The 21,038-nt window shown below is 40.6% G+C and overlaps 1 protein-coding gene across 1 annotated transcript in view; it reads right to left on the minus strand.

Annotated features, from left to right (window-relative positions):
* SLC9A9 (solute carrier family 9, subfamily A (NHE9, cation proton antiporter 9), member 9) overlaps window positions 1-21,038 on the minus strand; it is a 295,459-nt gene that overhangs the window by 103,747 nt on the left and 170,674 nt on the right. Inside the window, exon 6 of the mRNA XM_008576256.1 lies at window positions 795-900. Within this exon, the coding sequence (XP_008574478.1) occupies window positions 795-900 (106 nt within the window). The remainder of the gene's footprint in view (window positions 1-794; window positions 901-21,038) is intronic.

Genomic DNA, 21,038 nt, shown 5'->3' on the forward strand with positions numbered 1-21,038 from the left:
TTGGAATAGAATCCTTTTGTCACATTTAATTATCAAATAGCTACTTCCCTTTGGGATATCTGACCATTGCCCAAAATGTTGGTCTTAATCTAAAACCAAGAAGAGACCTCTGACACAGTGGAAGCCAACACAGTGACATTTATTAAATATAAATGGTGTGTGTCTAAGGAAGTGGTGAGGAGAGAGCACCGGTCCTCGTCCCAAAGAGAAAATCCTGCCAGCACAGAGGGAAATCACATGAGCTCTTGGCTGAAGCTCCATCAATTTCATTTGTCCCGTGATAATCTAAAGATGTGTGCATTTCTATAAAGCATTATCCTTGGATTGAGAAATATAAAGAGTATTCTGACCCTCAAGTTCTAGCTCCAATCTGCCAAACTCACTATAAATACAAGGGTTTCTATTAGTCCGTTATCAGGAAAGCAACTTGTATAAGGAAAAAAAATTAAATGATATTGATTTGCAATGAAAAAAGCTCATTTATGTGCATTTTAGGAACTCTAAGTGAATCAGCTAAATACTCATATATGCACTGAGGAAAAAGAAAGTTACCCTCTGGGTAAAATCTTGTAATAAGCTAGAAATGTGAAACTCATTAATAGTATTAGAAATTAGGTGCCTAATGAATTGTGCCCATTATTGGAGATTTTCTGTGATAATTCCTTAAAAGCTAGAAATCGTCTGTATCTCAATGACATAAGAGAAGAGATAATATTAAATCCATCGGGAATTATCTCTCAGGGGAAGCATATTTCACATGGTTCAAAACACAAAGGCTGAGTTCTGGTACTTACTATGTAAGGACAATGGCCACTGCATCATTCAACACGCTCTCTCCAAACAAGAGTGTGTACAGGTCGGGGTCGACGTGCAGTTCATGGAAAATGGCCAGTACGGTCACTAGGAAGACACACAAATATGAAGCGTTAGCTGGGACACAGCCACGGAGTTTTCCTGGGTTGTGGTCACCTCTAAAAAGCAGTCATTAAATGCTGATCTCCTCAAACCCATCCTCTCTAGTGACACCAGACCTTTATTCAAGAAACAGCTGATCATGTCCCTCCCCTGCTTAGAGATTTGTCTGGGCTCCCCACTGCTTACAGAGAAAATGAGAGCTCCTTGCTACAAGTCTGCTATAATCTGCACCCTGTGTACCTTGCAGCAACATCTCCTGCTGCACCCCTTTACCTCAAGCCACACTGAACTTGCCCTCATTTCCCAGACACCCCATGCAGTTTCTTAACTGCCTTTGCATTTTGATTCCTTCTACCAGGGCAGCAGCAATTTCCTTTTCATCCACCTGCTACCAACCCCCATTCCTTAAATGTGTGAACACACACACACACACACACACACACACACACACACTTCTTGCTACCAAAGACTTCTTTATTCATTCATTAAGAACCTCTCCAGTGTCCCTTTCCAAATCCCTCGACTTCGTCAGCAAAAACCTGGCTCACTCCTTTATGATCCCAGCATACGGATCAAATCCCAGAACTTATCACAGAAAGGACTGTGAGCTCCCTGGGGATAGGGCCCATCTTTGTAACACATGGTATTTGGCCAGCACTCAATAACTGTTTGGTGCATAAATGACTAAGTGGATGAATGAACAGATGAATGTTGTTGCAGTGGCTTACTCCTGTGAAGGGAGGGGTGCTCAGCACCTGGCTCTCAGTCCCTCCCGAGATCACACTCATCTGTAAAGATGGACTCATTGTTCTCAAGAGCAGGACCCGAGGACTCATTTCTGGTACCTGCTGCCTGGTTACTATATGCCATGCACTTGTGTTGAGCCTCTGTGGGTACATCAGGACAGCAAATAATCACACACCGATTATCTGTGTTCATCAAAACTATTCAGTGTCTTGGTATTTGAAACAGTTATGCAGAATGTGAACAGCCATCATTAGGAAAATGATCCATTGAATTGATTGCCAAGGGAAAAAGAGGGTAGTTAAAAATGGCACTGATGATAAATTTTTAAGGCAGGCTGGGTATTTTCATTTCTGTTCTTTCCTTTTGCTGTTTTGTGGACTGTGAGGTTAGTGATTATGTTATATAAAAGAGTGCTATGGAGAAAACCAGCAAGAAAGGCAAGTTGAGTTGGAAGCTTTCATAAGTAGGATAGAGAAGTTTGGAGCTTTTCTCGCCAAAGTAGGGAGTCATGGAAGAGTTTTAATAAGGGGGATGACACAATCTGCTTTGAACTTTGGAAATAAAGCCCAGGCAGTAGCACAGAGGGCAGAATGGACATGTGTGTGGAGGCTTTCCCAAAAGTTTTAGGAAGAGATGAGGTGCACTAGGACAGGAGAAGGCCTGGATTCAGGTCCCCAAGCTCCTGCACGTCCTGCTCCACCCTGCAGATCCACCGCCCTGGGTTCTGACAGGCTAGTGACCACAGTGCTTTGTACTTGACTTTTACTGGTTCTCATCCTCGCTGGGTGTCACTACCTCTTAGTGCAGTGCTATGGCATAGTGATCCTTTAATGAGTGAATGAATGAGACGTAATGTTGGCAAAGAGACAGCAGAGGAGACAACACCCCCAAGATATTTGGAATGAAGAATTGGTGGGTCTTGGTGCTTGAGAGATAGCAAAGAATGACTCTGGATTTTGATGCATTGTACAACATGATGACCATATTTAATAACAATGAACATTGCTAAAACTGTAGATTTTAAGTGTTCTTACTACAAATAAATCATAAGCATGTGAAGTAATGCATATGTTAATTAGCTTGATTTTACTGTTCCACATGTATACATATTTCAAAACATCATTTTGTACACCATAAACAAATGCAATTTTTATTTGTCAATTAAAAAAAATTTTTTAAAAGAAGCTACTGCAAGAATTCAACAGCAACAACAACAACAACAAAATAAAAAAATAATAAAAGAAATGAATTGGCATAACATTTGGCCAGATCCCATTTTACCAAGCATAGATCAATTTCATCATTGCAGCTGAATAGGTCCTATTAATCACAGCAGGTAAAAGGGCAGAGATCTACTTTCTACTAATGTTAACATTTGCCACAACCTTAGCTTTTGCAGGTGGTGGTTGGATGAGGGTAACAAGTTCTCCTGCTAAGTAATCTCTTGCTCCTTCTTGGATAGAGTCAAAACCCTGTATCTAACCAAAACAAAGAGGTTTCAACTGGGAGTTTTAGTTAACAGCATTTTCCTTTTGCTAGGGTCTTATGAAACAAAGTAAAGATATTCTTCACTGGAAAATCCTATCATGGCAGCTCTCTTGTTGCTTTAGTCTCTGTTAGCCGTTTGTAATTTTGAGCTCTGAAGATAACACACTGCTCATCTCCACTCCCAGGGAGGGTTCCTAAGCTCACGTTTAGGGATATAAGGCCCTGGGTTCCTTTCCCCACTCCTGCAGTAGTGAAGTCCGCTCTGTTCTGTGGAGAGGGGCTCTGCATCTTTCCAATGAGAGCTCTGAGCCTTTGAGAAGAAAGGCTTTTTTTATCTAATATCCAGTTTTCTTTGAAACTGCTCTGACATTCCCATGATTTATTTTGAACAAAGGACTGAACTCCATTGCATAAATGATATCCCACACAGAGGGAAAGCTGTTGCTTTGCACATTCCTGTCTACCCAGTGAAGAAAATCTACCCAGTGAAGAAATGCAACAGCTTCAAAATAAAGCCAAGAGTGTGTCCTACAACAAGGGGTGTTTTGCCAGGACCACAAATGAGTCAAATAGGTGAGTCAGGAAATTAACCATCCACTCTGCTGCTGAGCTTGAAGCTTTTAAAAACTAATGTAATTAGCTTGCTGGAAGGGCTCAGTCTTTTTTTTTTGTCTTTTTTCATGTCCGGCAACGGATCACAACCCTCAGTGTCGCGCCCGTNCAACAACAACAACAACAAAATAAAAAAATAATAAAAGAAATGAATTGGCATAACATTTGGCCAGATCCCATTTTACCAAGCATAGATCAATTTCATCATTGCAGCTGAATAGGTCCTATTAATCATAGCAGGTAAAAGGGCAGAGATCTACTTTCTACTAATGTTAACATTTGCCACAACCTTAGCTTTTGCAGGTGGTGGTTGGATGAGGGTAACAAGTTCTCCTGCTAAGTAATCTCTTGCTCCTTCTTGGATAGAGTCAAAACCCTGTATCTAACCAAAACAAAGAGGTTTCAACTGGGAGTTTTAGTTAACAGCATTTTCCTTTTGCTAGGGTCTTATGAAACAAAGTAAAGATATTCTTTACTGGAAAATCCTATCATGGCAGCTCTCTTGTTGCTTTAGTTTCTGTTAGCCGTTTGTAATTTTGAGCTCTGAAGATAACACGCTGCTCATCTCCACTCCCAGGGAGGGTTCCTAAGCTCACGTTTAGGGATATAAGGCCCTGGGTTCCTTTCCCCACTCCTGCAGTAGTGAAGTCCACTCTGTTCTGTGGAGAGGGGCTCTGCATCTTTCCAATGAGAGCTCTGAGCCTTTGAGAAGAAAGGCTTTTTTTTATCTAATATCCAGTTTTCTTTGAAACTGCTCTGACATTCCCATGATTTATTTTGAACAAAGGACTGAACTCCATTGCATAAATGATATCCCACACAGAGGGAAAGCTGTTGCTTTGCACATTCCTGTCTACCCAGTGAAGAAATGCGACAGCTTCAAAATAAAGCCAAGAGTGTGTCCTACAAGAAGGGGTGTTTTGCCAGGACCACAAATGAGCCAAATAGGTGAGTCAGGAAACTAACCATCCACTCTGCCGCTGAGCTTGAAGCTTTTAAAAACTAATGTAATTAGCTTGCTGGAAGGGCTCAGTCTTACACACAATGTCCACGACTCTCTGTGGCACCTTCCCAGGACAGAATCTCTTGGAACAACCATGGATATGCCCACACCAGCTCTGCCTACACCTTGCTAAGTGTGTAAGGACAACCCTGGCCTGAGGCTGGGCTAAAAAGCAGTGCCTATTTAGATGAGCTTCTCATGACAGCACCAGGAGAATGCTCTAGACTTGGCACCTTCCCAGGACAGAATCTCTTGGAACAACCATGGATATGCCCACACCAGCTCTGCCCACACCTTGCTAAGTGTGTAAGGACAACTCTGGCCTGAGGCTGGGCTAAAAAGCAGTGCCTATTTAGATGAGCTTCTCATGACAGCACCAGGAGAATGCTCTAGACTCCATGTGGATAGGAAGGGGAGAAGACATAATCTGATCTGCTAAACCTGATTTTATCAGGGAATTTGGTCATTTTTGCCTTTATCATTCTTTTTAGTGGCAGGTTCTACTGCTGTACCTGTAGCTTGGAGTTTCCCCTCTACATACATTCTTCCTCTCTGACTTTTTAGCTAGAGAAAAATTCCACTTTGTCTTTCAAGTTGATAATAAGGAACATAAGCACATATGATTTTATGCTCAGATATGCACACACACCCCCTCCCTACCTCTCGGTAAGGTTAGTGGAGGAGCGTGATAACTGAGAAATGCTGCTGAATCATTGGAGCTCTCTGAGAAAGTAGTTTGAGCATCTAACAGCAAGGGGCTGTGGGGGACTGAGTGAGGGGTCGGTGGTGAGCACTGCACGCTGACAAGCTGGAGATAAGGCAGGAGAAAAAACCACGGCCTATGGGGTAGAAAGCCAAGTGAAGCATTCTCTTAGGTACCTGATTTATAGGTTGAGCAGAATAAGCCAGAAGAAAGGAAGGTTGAAAACAGAGAAAAAAGGGAAAACTGCTGGAGCAAGGTCTGGAGAAGGCAGAGAACGACCAAGGGGCAGAAGGGAAGTGTGTCTTCTCAGGAAAGTGAGATTATCTGCTGAGAGTCAGGGGAGCAACGCGGGAGTCAGAGGCTAGAGGACGGTTGGAAACGAGCAGAACATTCTGCTGGGGGGAATGAACTCAAGTTTCATGACAAACTGCTAAGGTCAAATATAGGATAATTCTCAGTCTGCAAAAGAAAAATGCTAGCACTGGAATAGTATGATATTTTGATTAATTTCTTCGTCATACCAAGAGTCATGTCCCCTGCTACAACCCTATTACAGCATCAGAACTCATCTTTCCTCATCTCAAAGGTAGTAATCATACCTGGAGATACAAATACAGATAATGACTGCCTGAGCCCAGCAGTACCTCAATGTGTTGACGTTTAAAAGATGTTTTGCATTTTTTTAAATTGCCTTTCTTCAACTAACCATGTTCTTGACACCCTTTCAGTAACTTCTAAGTCTTTAGAGTGATTTAATGACAGCCCCTTCCCTAAAATCTCCATTAGCAGCTCTCTGACCCATATTTTTTAGTGTTTTAGAAGGAATTTAAATTTCAAATGATATTTTAATGTGGCAGCTTTCAGCAACCTAGCAGAAGATCTGCCTGGGTCGATGGACAAGACACACTAGTACCTGCCCCGTCGTTCTAATTTGTCACTCAGCCTTGTCAAAATGCTGGCTCTCCTTGGGGAGTGCTCTGTATGGTTTTCTGCACAAATCAGTATGTATGGTACTTGTCCATGACACACGGAGAGTCAAAAATGTCTCAGGCTTCTGCAGCTAAATCTTTGTAAGGCCTGATGGGTGGAGAACCTTGGTGTTCTCATAAACGAGGTAGCATTTTTCCATTTCCAAAACTGATTATTGTGAAAATGTATTTTCTTTTTTCTCAGGGGAGGATGAAGGAGGAAAGTCTCCTGTAACTTTTCCCACTTTCCTAAACTTTTGCACATAGTGAGATTTTAAGGAGAGGCTTCCAAAAAAGATGTGGTATCCAGGTACCAACAGGAATATTAAAATTATTTTGAGCCTATACCTTCTCAGTGAAGATTTGGCACCAGAATCAGTGCATGGATTGGATTTGCCAGTCAAGTTCTGCCGATCATAATCCTAGAATACAACTAGAAAACCCAACCCTTCTTAACTAGGTCAGAGACACAATGCCAGGTTTGGAAAGATGACACTTCATGAGGTCATTCTAAACTAGAACTTACATGAAACATCAGGAATGATTTAGCCCTAAAATATTGCAATTTTATCATGACCATCAATGTGATATATCATTTGGGTAGTGAGTTAGTAGTGGAGAAAAATATTGTATGCAAGCACACTATTGCAGCCCTGCTCAACCAGGGATCCTGGGGAGAAGAAACCTCTAATGCCCCAAGGCAATGGCTTCAAAGTGCACCCAGAGACCCAGGGGTTCCTGAGTCCCACCCGGGAAGATCCTCAAGGTCAAAACTTTTTTCACAATAATATGACAGTGTTACTTGTTTTTTTCAGTCTCATTCTTTCATGTGTGCACATAGACTGTTCCAGAGGCTGCATGATGTGTATTAGCACAACAGATCGAATGCAGAAACAGAGGTGAGAATCCAGCTGTCTTCTATTGCACCACACATTAAAGAGCTTTGCAAAAATGTAAAACAATGCAACTCTTTTCACTAATTTTTTGTTTTGAAAAATAAATTTATTTCTCATAAAAATATGTTATTTATATTAACATGTAAATGGTTTGTGATATGTTTTAAGATTTATTTTAATTTCCAAGATAGTAAATAGTACCAGATAGAACACACAAAAACAAAAATTCTTTGATGCCCTTCCTAATTTTGACAAGTTATAAAGGTTTGCAATATCAAAAAGGTTGAGAACCACCATCCTAAGGCATTCGTTTTATGTAGTGAATTAACTTATTTCCCATTCGTCAAGAATGGGAAATACTGTCCTTAACAGAAATGAAAAAATAGTCCCTCAAATCATTTTCTGTGCAGCTCGTCTTGTTAGACCCCTGTTAAGAAGGGTTCCATAGAGAAAGATTCTTTCATCACACAATAACCAGCTGATTCTGTTGGCATACATGTAGAGGATTTCAATAACTCTTAAATGAGGAAAATTATTCTTTTTACATTATTAACTCCACTAGCACTCTTCTAGAATCACATTTCTGTCATTGGTATTTGTATTTGTTGAAGCCCTTCTTTTGAAATGTAAGTGCTTTTGGGGCAGAGATGGTTTCTTCAATATAGAGGTGCATAATAAAAACACTGACAATCACACATCCTTTCCTTGATGCCAAACACGGCTGAATGGTGTTCGAGAATAATCTACTTCCTCTTTTGCTTAAAAACTCTAGCAGAAATATAGTCCGTAGCAGTCACTGAGAGTAGGAAAAGGTAATCAGAAGGTCATGAGGTTTGTTATTAAGAAAAGAAAGATAAGATATGTAAAAACTGGAAAGGAAGAAACCTGAAAATAAATCCAGGCGGGCAATGTTTTAAGTCTCATACCTGAGAACTTATGGACCAAAATCTGTTGGCACTTTAGCTACTGCTTTAAAATTTTTCCCAAAGGTACCTACAACAGGAATATTCCAAATTTAACATTGGCAAAGAACATAAACATTTAACAAAGGCCTAATTTTCTCCCCAATGGGGTTTAATGAGCCATGGTGCAGTTTAATGGGGAATCTGTGCAGTATGCCCGGTGTCTGAGCAAAGACAACTCACTCTGTCCTGCAGGCATTCTGCAATCAGGATGCTCACTTCAGCATCTCACCATTTTAGAAATGAAAACGGTGGGCAAGAATTTACCTACATATCATGAAATAATCTTAAAGAAAACCTCACTGGAGCCAAAAAGCAGCAAAAGTTAGGATGGGCCACCTAGAGATCAACGCTTGTTGACACAAGTCAAAAAGATAATTGCGTTGGTCCTGATCATGGTACACATAAAATAAGGGGCTTCACAATCAACCTTTTCTCTTGCTACAAAAAGATATGAAACAAGCAGATGTCTTATACCATTATTTCCCAATGTGTGGATCAAACCCTGAGGGAGATTACAGAACTATTTCAGAACAGAGGGTGAATATTCCTGAAACAGATTAGCAAAGCTGCCAAGGGCAAAGAAGTGTGATAGAGAAGAGTCAGCACTGGGCCTGGGTGAGAGGAAGGCAAGAACAGGCAGGAGCGGGGGGGACATGGCCTGAATCTACTCACCCCCGTCGTCATCCTGCGTGGTAGGCTGAATCATGTCCCCCCTGTCCCAGGATGCCCATGCACTAATCCCTGGAACATATGAATATGTTACCTTACATGGCACAGGGACTTGGCAAATGTAGTTAGGGTTATGGACCTTAAAATGTTATGTTAGGCTGTCTGAGTGGGTCCGACCTAATCACATGACCTCTTACAGCAGAGAAATTTCTTAGGCTGGCGTCAGTGAGATGCAGCTCAAGAGATGTGAAAAAAGGGAAAGGTGGGAAGATTCCAGATGTGAGAAGGACTCAGCACCATTGCTGACTCTGAGGTGTTGGGACTCATTGGCAGCAGCCAGAGAGAGAGAGGCCTCTAGGAGCCAAGGGTGACCCCAACTTTCATGCAGCAGGGACCTCAGTCCTACAACCTCAAGGAACTACTTTCTCTCAACAGTGTGAATGAGCTTGAAAGCAGATTCTCCCTAGAGTTTCCTAAGAGCCCAGCCAGCCAACACCTTGATTTTGGTCTTGTGAGACTCAGACTAAAGAACCCATTTGGCCCAATCTGGACTTCTGACCTGCAGAACTGTGAGACACTGAATTTGTGTTGTCTTAAGCCACTATGTTGGTGGTAATTTAGTATGGCAGCCTTAGCAAACTAAGATATCCTGATCTCCTCTCACAATGGAAAATACAAAAATGACAGGCAGACTAAGCTCCCAGACATCTGACTTTTCAATGCAGGTGTAACTGAAAGGGGATGTGGCTAGGATGACCTTTATTCTCAGCTATAGCACAGCTCTCCCTGCCCCCACCCCACCCCTGGCAAAAAAGAAGTCATTTAAACAAATCTGTGTTTTACATTGTCCTTAGCAAGGAAAAGCCTGGGACAATGGGAAGGCTGTGGGTTTTCGAATACGTGTGCCTGTGGGATCCTCTATGCTGCTGTGGTCATCTGTGTGTGTGTCCTGCTTGGTGCCATCGTTACACACCGTGGGTCACTCATTTTCTCAGAATGCATTGTTTCATAGCTCATCAAATCACTTTATCTTCCAGTGTTTATCCTGTCTGGGCTGCTCTGCTGAGCACAGCCTCTGTGGGGAATGATGCTGAGACAGGAATGACGTCGTCTGAGCCGGGACGGCAGGTTAGCAGGCCGGGCAGGCCAAGTCTGAGAGTGAGCCAAAGTCATGAGGCAGCTCTCACGATAGAAGCAAACAATGGCCATTTTTATTTTCTTCTTAGAACTTTTTGTATTTTCCAAATTTTCTACAATAAATGTACGTTATTTTTATTATCGGAAAGGACAGAAAGTCATATATGAAATTGGCAAAACTAAACAAGAACATAGAGCATGGGACTCAGAGTCTTTTCCAAGGCCCTGGTGCTGCAGGAGAGGATCTGGCACTCCTCAAGACTTCTCCGTGGGCTTCTAGACTGTTGGATGCCTCCCTCCATGTGACACATGCCATGGACCGTCCTGTCTCTCCAAGTGCTCTCCTCCTTTGTTTGGGAAAGAGTAGCCTCTCAAGGTTTTCCTTCAACCCCTCTGGCATCTCTCTCTCTTCTTTGTAAACCTGTCCCTTTAACACACATGCTTCCTGGGAGGACATCCCTGGCTCCCTTCCCACTCCACATACTCTCCCTGAGCAAGCTCATCCCACCCAGTAATGCCAGTCTCTAGCCCAACCCTTGTTCTTCCTCAGCTGCAGACTCCCATATGCAGCCACTGCCAAGACAACTCTACCTGGAGCTGTTTGACCTGACAAACACTTAAGCACCTGTGTTGATACTCTACAGAGTCACCACCCACTAACAAGCCTCAGTAAACTTGCTGCTCTTGCTCTTGAATTACCTGCCTCGATAAATGGCATCACCAAGAAGCTTTTTGTTTGTGTTTAAAAAAACTTGTGATTTATCTTATTTGCAATGGAAAAACCTCTGCCTTTAGAAAATATTATATTAAGAGGCAAGCCACACTTTGCAATTCAATAGTTTACAAGGTCAGGCAGGGAGAGAAAAAGAAACCAGTTCCAGAGGTGCTACCTACATCAGATACTGCAGCATGAACTGGCTTTGCTGGCTTTGTCATTTCTGAAATTTTAGCCCTCTACAGTAATCCATTCTGGACTGGAAAATAATATAAGAATGCAGAAGTTCAGTTGCAGATAAATGCATTTTCTCATGTAAAAGCAGCATTTTTGAAAACATCCCCCACCCACTCCCCCCAAAATAGCCTACAAGTACTTTAACTTTTCTTTGATTTAGTCCTCTTGGACAAAAAGTTGGATGTCAGTGGTATCACTTTATTTATTTATGTATTTTCCAATGCCTTTGATAGTTTTTGGCAAGCAGTGAACAATTAAATCTATTTATTGAATGAATGAATGAATCTCTGAAGGTCACACCCCATGTGGTTAACTCCTTGAGAATCAGAGCTGCTCCTGCCCCTCTTATACTCCCCCATTGTAATCAGCCACTTTTTTGCCCTCTCACTGACCTGACAGCACTTGATGCAAAATGCTATCTCCATTTTAGTAGAAATAATAAATTGAGCAACACAAGGTTTCTCATCTGTTTAGGTAAAAGGTCAACCGCTGTCCTTTCCTGACCATGTGCTAGAAGGAGGAATGCTGCTTTGCAAGCAATCCTGACCCAAGGGACCTCTCAGGTCTTTGCAGAGGACCCAGTCTCAGTCTGCAAGTACTGGGTGCTCTGCCACCCTAGGCTCTTTACCCTTGAGGAGGTATTCACTTTTAGGGTTGTACAAGTGCTGCTCTTGCACCTACGTGACGTGAGGAGTGCGTACTTACATTTTACTTCCTATTTGCCTTACTCCCCTGTGTTATTTTTTATCTCATCAGCCAAGCTGAGCTCTACAAAGAGCCAGACAGCAAAGAAATATTTTCTAAGAAACTTCTGAATCCAATTTGTCCCAAATGTGTGACATCTTCTTCAACCCATAAATGAAATATATGGCTGGACACTGACTTCCAAAACTTCCGTTCTGCAGGTCTGTCTATGAGCATTGCTGAGAACGAACTGCTTTCATTTAAACATAGCCCTTCTGTTCCCCAAAGCAGCAAGCCAGAGAGGTCTGTCAGCCACAGCTGTTTCCCACCTGTCCACGGAGATGTTGAATTGCTTCAAATGGTTTTTCAGTGTGTTCTTGAAATCTCATCTTCAGAACACCTGGAGTCTTGCTTTATCCACTTTCAACATCCTGAAGCATTTATATCGTTGGTTGTCATCTATTATTGTCTCCAATTCTGTTCTGTGGAGCTGGCTTTCCATAACTGGGCTTTCAACTTCTGAAGCAAGACCTTTGTGCCAAGACCTTGCTATTTACAACTCTGTCCTAAAGTAGAGAATAGTGCATAGAAACTTGACTCTGACGTCAAACCAACCTGTGTTCAGATCCTGGCTGTGATGCAAATGAACTTGGTGATCTTGAGCCAGTTACTTAACCTCACTAAGCTTCAAGTGAGCTTCGTTGGTAGATGGGGATAAAATATTTCCGCCCTCATAGGTTTCTGGAGAACTATGAAGTGGAACCATTTATGCACAGTGTCTGGCATATTGTAAGTTCATAATCAATGGTGGTTACTATTCTTTATTGTTCATGTCATCAAAACCACAGTGGGTCTGTCCATTCCAAAGTGACATGACACCTTCTACTTGTTTGTTTTCCCTTTGATACTCAAAAATGACTTCAAGAGAGAAAAATAAAAATATTATCAAGCAGAGAAGTAATCAAAACTCTTCTCTGTGCTCCTTCCTTTTTCACACATTACCCCTTGAATTTCTGCATTTGGAAAGAGCACTTAGTTCCTATTCTGTGTACATTTACTTTCTCTTTCTGTCTTAGGGACCTCATCTACAAATGAGGAGGTTGGACAAAACTGTCTTTAAGCTCCTTCCTCACCTAAAATTCTGCAGTTTTCAGACTCCAAGCTCCAGACTGTGGACTCCAGATGTGGAATGTGTGCTGATGGAGCCCTGGGGCAGGGCTGGGGTCAGGGGTGGGCTTTGCAGGGTTGCAGAGCAGCAAGTGTAGTGGGCAGATAGTGCCAAGGCAAGTGACCATGAGTTCTACTCTAGTCTGCATGACCGAGGGGAGAGCTGTCATAATATCAAGTGTGTACGCCCTTGCTTTAACCCTGACCCTCAAGGTTATCAAGACAGGAGTGTCTGAGCTCATGTTGAGCAGGTCACGGTGTCCATGGCCCTGGATGGGAATAAAAATTCCCTATTCAAAGGCCCAGCTCATACAGGAGAGAAACACCATTCATGGTTTTTCCACCTGTCATGTAATCTTCAATTAGGCAAAATATTGTCTTGAGGTGCAGGAGTGTTTAAGCCTTCCCTTACCAGAGTGGTACAGGAGTCCATGGCCCCTCCTCTGTGTTTACGAAGCTGCCTAGACTACCTCTGTTTCATCTTTTAAACTGACAGTCGTTGTACCACATCCCCTTTTAAACTGGGAGCTTCTTGAGGGCAGTAGCTGTGTCTGGTTCATCATCCCCTCCCTCAGTCACTCCTACGGTGCCTACTATAGAGCAGGTGCTGAATAAATCTTTGTTAGATAAAATCAATAATACAACGAGAACTTGACTCTTGACTATTGGATTTCATTTTCATCCAAAGCTTGATTGGCACATCCCTTTTCTATTTTGAGAAACAGCAGTGGTGCAGGACAAAGAATATTGGATATGCATGGTTTCCCATCTCTACCACTTATGAGCCTTGTAAACTTAGATAAACCACATACATATTTAGAACTTCTGTTTCTTGGAATGGAGATAATCGACCCGCTGTGGAGATGATGAAATTAGATGATAGATTTCTTCACACTTAGTTAATGGCTGTTATCACTAGATGCATACTCTCCAGGTAGACAAATTCAGATGGAACTTCTAATTTGCTGCCAATCAGTGGCTTTGAGTTGCTTCTACATATAGACTCAAGTGCAACTGTTACTTCGGTGGGTAGAATAATAACATTACTGATTTTAGAGTTGGCTGCAAGTTAGCTCATGTCCTGGCTTTTCTATCTATCTTCTATCCACTTGCCATGAAATCTTGAGGCAGCCCTAAAATTTTTTCGTACCTTCATTATTTCACTTAGGAAATGGAACTTCTCTACTGAGAAAACAATATGAAAATAACTGAAATACTGCGTGTGGAAGCTGTTTGAGTTCTTTGAAAAAGGCACATAGTATATATCCAAGCTGTTATTTTTATTTCTGAGTAAATTTGCTCAAGAACAGAATGTGGGTTTATAGACCCAGGTTTATGTACAGGCTTTTAGACTGATGCTATCCCAGTGTGGAATACATGGAATTGGATAGACACAGAAAACACAGTGGAGGACTGTTACCTGGCACGGTGTGCAGGTCTGAAACACAGGCTACATGGTGAAAACGGCTGGTCTTTGTGCAGTGTCTAGAAACCCGAAGGCTTCAGTGAGAAGTGCTCTGGTCTATTGTCATCTGACTTCCTTGAAGGTGCAATTATTTCCATGTGGAATTCAATGAAAGCATGAGAGTATTCCCTCACTGCCCCTGTTTTCCCATGTCAATGAATTATTTCTCTACCAAATATTAGATACTAAAAGAAGAGTCACCCTAGTTTCCTTATAGGTGACTGAGCAAATAACTCAGGGACATGAACTTTACACTGTATGTGAGTTTTTTTTCTTTTTGTTAGAATATGGGCATAACACCATTTTGATCTCTTCCTACGCCACTTAGGTATTAAATGAATGTTGTGTTTGTTCCCTAAGCCAGCCCTGGCACTGAAGGAATTCATTTGTCAATTACATCTTTTTTTTCCTTTGGTCTGTGAATAGAAAGATATTCAGCTTTCTCTTGAATTCTTGTGTAGTATGTTGATAACACCAGTGATGAGAAACCACAAAGGTAGTGCAGTCTGAAACCCTGAATTACAGAGGCAGAAAGGGCCAGGAGGGGAAAAGAACAATATATATAACTTTAAAAAGATGACACAATCAAAACAAAAGAAATAAATAAAGATCACAATTAACTATTGAAATACAACAGTGAACAGAAAGCATGATCAAAGAGATGGAAGAAAAATAAAACTAAAAAATAAAAACTCTTCTGACTATGCCAATGTTAATAGTCATTTCTCCTTTGTTAAAAAAAAAAATCAAGATATAACCAGGGTGTTCAATGACAAATGAAAAAATATGAGAGACAGCCCAATGAAATCACCCTTACTAAAGAAGAGGCTTTTCTCCAAAAATAACAGTTCTGTTTTTAATTATAGGTTCTTGGGTCTCTTAATCAGCTATCTTCCTCAAGGCTAAGCTTGGTGCAAATACAGAGAAGGATTCAGCAAAATGCTTGTTTAATTAAAAAGAATTTAATTAAAAATATTTTTATACACATGACCAATCACCATTATTTATGCAGATGTTCCCCCATGCTGCTTTGGAAAGGCATTTTTTTTTTCTCTCCTTTCCCTTTAAAAAAAAAATACTGTGCTTCTGCAAGAACTACTGTAAAATGAGAAGCACTATGACTGGTAGTTAATACCTATTTTTATCAAAACAGCAGTGCAGCTCACACATCACCCATGCAGCTGTAACCATAGTAACCCCAAATAGAAAGAGTCTTTGGATTATCAACATGATCAAAGGTAAGATAGTTCATGTGCCTCTGGAATAGTTACACTGCAGTAAACTTTAAAGGATAAAGGTGGCTCTTCTTTTCCCCCTACTACTTAAATGTTAAATGAAAATAGTGACTTGCAAGTATGGTGTACAGGAATGCCTTTCATTGGAAGACCCTTATTTCCTCAAACTGTTAGTAACAGAAAAGATGAAAACTCAGTGCTGCACATTTCTCCAGTGCTTCTGTCTGATTATGTCAAGAAGACAATAATAATCATTTTGCCAAGTTGGAGAATTTGTTACAGGGAAAGCCCCACCCTTGGGAGCTCCGCAGGATGAGAAACCATGGTTTGTGTCCGTGCATCTAGTGAGAGGACGGCTATGGTTAATGGTGATTGAAGACACACACACTATGTGGGATAATACGCTATAGAGGGTGACTCAGGGTGTAGACAGCAGCCAAATTCCAAGAAAAGGCGCCTTTCATTAGAGAAGCAATGGATCTGGTTTGAAATAGCAGTGAAGTACCAACCCAAACACAGATCTGATTTTGGCTTTATAATTTATGGTTGGGGTGGGATGGGAGGGCAGGGCATAAAAAGCCAGAATGCCCATGCTTAATTATTTTCTCAGAAGAACTCTGATCTATATAATCCAAAACAGAGGCTAGTATAAAATCTTTAATGAATGCATTTTGCAATGCCTGATATGACTATAGGAGCAGTGTCTGGAAACATGGGGCAACTACTCTGAGTTTTAAATGTTTAAATGTATTGCAGATATAACAAAAAGTAGCAAATCTACTTGAGAATAAATACAATTATTTATTCTCAAATTTAAAAAGTCTTAGTCTTTTTACAATTTGAGATTTACTTTGGAAGTAGATGGACAAGTGATGAAACATTATGACAAAACAAATTCTATCATCATGAACACTTACAAAAAGAATGGATATCTGGCAATTTTATGTTTAATAATAAATAAATACGAATATTATTATAGTGTTATCTAAGAAGCCAATGAAGTACCTGAGAAGAATTCATAGGAAAAATTTATTTTAAAACACTTAGCAATCTGCAAATAATTTTCTATTCAACATTTTATCTGATCTGACAATAATTCTGTGAAGAAATGGAAGGTACTTCCTGTTTTGTTTCATTTTGACAGTATCTATTTTCAGAACGTGGAAAGTGAGGGTCCAAGAAGTTAAAGCACTAAACTGTGGCACCCCATCACCCGTGACACCAATCTTGTCTTAATGAACAGACACTTTCAGTATCCAAGATGTTGTGATCACTGGAAGACCTGTTCTCAACCTCATTTTTAGGTAACTCCCCTATCCCACCACATGCCTGTTTTATTTTTAGTAGCAGTTCCTCTTGGGATTAACAGTTTATGATCCATCCCTAACTGTGATCCTTTTATGCAGACAATTTCCCAGGACCTCTCTCTTAGATGCTTTCACCCACAAACACAGGAGAAGAGACCCATTTCCCAGAGCCCTAGCTCACGCTTCCCCTCGAGACCAATTTGCCCCCAGAATCGTCTCCACAGCTAGCTGTGATTTTAGGTAGTACACGCTGGGAAAGCTTATTTGGGTGATAGAGACTGCTAAGAGACAACAGGGCTGGTGGCATCTCAAGAGGACACTACTCCCAGATGTGGAAGTCTCAGAGGTTTCCTAGCAGCACTTTCTACACACCTGTGGGCTTCTGGGAACCAGAACTCTTGCAGTTCACATTCTCTAAGGAGGAAGTAAATATGCTTGGGGAAATTTATCATAACTATGCTAAAAAAAGTAAGACATGCCACCCTTGAAATTAATACACATCCTACAAGTGCATGAACTGATATTTACAACTGAATCAGAATTTCTAGGGGTGAAACCCAGTAAATCTGTATTTTAACAAACTCTCCAAGTTTTCCATATGCGTGGGTTGGAGAATCACTAACACTGAGCAGGAAGTAACTTTAGCAATCATCCTGTTCTTCTACAAGCATACGAGGAAAGTAAGGCCGAGGAAGGTTACACGGCCGGCTCGAATTTGCCCCGTGTATTAATAACAGGAATTGAAGTAGACCTCAGGTTTCCTAACTTCCAATAATTTGAATAGTATGGTACTATGACACACCAAGTAGAGGCTGGTTGGGCTCAACGTCAGCAAAACAGAGATGTTGACTTTGTACTTATATTCCCCCTGGCTTCTCATTTCAATAAGNTAGTCCTTTTTCTTTTTCTTTTTTGGTATGTCTCTCTTTCTCCCATTTCCTCATCTCTTAAACTCATATCTTCCCTCTCCCAAGTAACCTAACTTTACTATCTAGTATAGTCCTGCCAATTTCTCTTTACACTAAAATTCTCTTTATTATAATCACACACACATTTGTAATAGATGTTAAATCAGAAGTTTAAACTGATGAACAAAGAATAAAAAAACATTTTCTATAATGAGATGCACAATTTTAAAGCACTTATCTGAAAACTGGTCACATGACTCTTTTGAACCTCTCACCCATATTAAGAGCGTGGAATGGTCTCAATATTCCAGCTCAGAGGTTAAGACATGTGAAGGGGGCCCTTTTGCTCCCTGTGAGCTGCAAATCCCCCACTGCCCCATGGGGTGGCTGGGGCTGTTTGCCCTTCATCTCAAGACCACAGAAAGGGACTTCGCCTCAACTGTCAGACATGAAACCTATGGAGTTTGGGGGCGCAGTGGACAACTCATCTGAGGAATCTCATAGGCTATGGCTGTCCAGCTGCTATGAGGGTGGCTTACAATCAATCGAATAAAAAATTCATGTGTCTCCTCTCTTCACCCCCCACCTTGTAGAAGTCAGAAACTGCATCTAGCAGAGAGCAGACAAGGCATGTGGGAAGACCCCGACCACACCTGTTCTTTCAAAGCAGGCAGCCTGCTTTCCACAGGCTAGAGAAGGTGGGGTAAGGTTTTACCTTAAATTAAATCCAAACTTGTATTATTACATGGAATTGGACATGTTCATTACTAAATTGAGTTGCAACTTAAAGAGCAAAGATTTTTTCCAGCAGGTGGGGAAGGAGTAGCCTGGTAGCATACATTTAACGGGGCAGTGAGAGAAAAAAGCAGTTTCTATGGTTACACATCACAAATCCCACTCTTCAATGCACAATTATACATATATACAAACATAGGCATGGTGGTTAGTTATTTGTACATTAATATGTGAGGGTGACCATTTTTAAAAAAAAATTTGAATAATATTTTATATATACTTTTCTGCATCTTACTTTACATAGTCAACAATGCCTCCTGAAAAATCTTCAAGTCAATTGGAAGAGCACAAATTTATCTTTTTTAATGACTCCCCATTGTGTAGATGTCCTACAATCTATCCTCTTAAAAAAATGTTGCAATAAATATCCTTGCCCATATATTCTTAAGAACTATTGTTTTTACTTGTGTGGGATAGACTCCTGGGAGGCAGATTTCTGGGTCATAAGGGGTTGCATATTTTAAGTTATAATAGCTATTGCCAAATTGCTTTCCAAAAGTCTGTTAATGATTTAAATTTCCACTAGAAATGTGCAACAGTCCACTTTTCCCTGCATCCTTGCCAGCAATTCCTGTTACTTGGTGTTATGATTGTTGCCAAGCTGCCAGGGATAAAGTTATATGCTGTAAATTTATTTTACATTTCCATGACTTCTTGTGAGTTTGAACAAGTTTTCACCATTTGTGGCTCAAGCGGATTTACTTTTCTACGAATTGCCTCTTCATAGTTCTTGTCCATGTTTTAGTTGCTTATTGCCAGACTGCAATTTGAAAGTGTTCTTTGTATAATAGAGTGTGATACTCTATCCCCTGTATTTAAATGATTTTCCCTAATGTGTTGCCTAAATCTATTGACTTTATTTATGGTATCTTTTTCCATTTAGAAGTATTTTCTTTTTATATACTCAAACATGTCTATTCTTTATTTATGGATTCTGGGTTTACATTTTTTTGTTAAGAATTTCCATAATCTGTAAATATAGACATATAGGGTTTCTTGCAGAATTTTAAAATTTTATCATTTACATTTTAATTCTTCTAAATGTATTTTTGTAAATGGTTAGATATGTTTAATTTTATCATCTTCTAAACGGAAATTTTTCAAGTACCATTTGTTATATAAACCATCCTTTCTCCACTGAATTGAAAGACCACCTCTGTCAACTTCTCATTTCTACTGGGATCTGTTTCTGGATCCTCTATTCTATTTTACTGCTGTCTCTATTTCTAGGCCAATACTATATTAATTTTATTATAATGGCTTTATAATGTATTCTTGTATCTAATTAGGAAGGTCTTCTCATGCTTCTACTTTATAAGCTTTAAGGTAATTTTATCTAGTTTCAATTTTTCAAGTGTTAGGTTTTCATTGGAATTGCAGTAAGTTTTATGTTAATTTGGGAGAAAGTGACATTTTAATGAAAGCATTCCTCCTGTCACCAAGATGGTGAGCTAGCATAGGCTACTGGCTGCCTCCCCCAAAATCAGTGGTAAAGAAAGAATATAGAGAAAAGCAGAATTGGAACTAACAGTAATAACAAAACCCATGAGGAATCCCCAGGGAGAAGAAAGCCTGTCTTGAATTGCTGTGCGTGGAAAGGAGGCTAGCCGAGGTGGTAACATGGTGCAATAGTCTCCAGCAAAGGGCAGCTACCCACAGCAGTGAAGAGACAAAGTAGAAAGAAAAAAACCCTCAAAACTGTTTAAACTCTGCTCTTTTGGCTCAATTGCATTTCCATGGAGTAATTATTGCTTAGCTCCTTGCTGCATAAAGCATACACAACTGGCTAGACACTTGGGCAGGTGTTCATGGGGTGATATCAGGGCAGTGCAAAAGATCTGGGGTAAGGAGTTGATGAGAGCAGACAGAGACTGAGCAGCCTTTGGCATTTTCTTTCCCTACAAATCCTGAGGCTGGTGGATTACCAACGTTGTTTATCCCTAAAGGTCTAAACCTTGACCTCAGCAGTTGGCTAGGGCAAGGTTTTTCAGCCTTGGCACTACTGAAATTTTAGGCTAGATAAGTACCTGCTGTTGGAGGCTGTCCTGTGCATTGTCAAAGTTTAGCAGCATCCCTGACCTCTACCTATCAGATGCCAGTAGCACATTTCTCCCACTTGTAACAAGCAGAAAATGTTTCCTCAGCTAATGTCTCCTGGGGTCAACGTCACTCCACTGGGCTAGAGCAATGACAGGAAATGAAAGTGTTAACTGTGGTTTTGAGGCCCTTCTCTAATGCATATCACTATATTGAATAGTTGATTCTCCTAAAGGAACATGAGCAAACAGGGCAAAATAACTAGACACCTGAGGGTTATGAAACTTACAAAATAAAGCAACAAACAGAAACAGAAGTGTTAGAATAGGCATCTCAGAATTTTTATATAAGCATATTAAATATATTTAAAGAAACAGTGAAAATA

This window comes from Galeopterus variegatus, unplaced genomic scaffold (assembly GCF_000696425.1).
Source record: "Galeopterus variegatus unplaced genomic scaffold, G_variegatus-3.0.2 Scaffold1318, whole genome shotgun sequence".
Taxonomy (NCBI): Eukaryota; Metazoa; Chordata; class Mammalia; order Dermoptera; family Cynocephalidae; genus Galeopterus; species Galeopterus variegatus.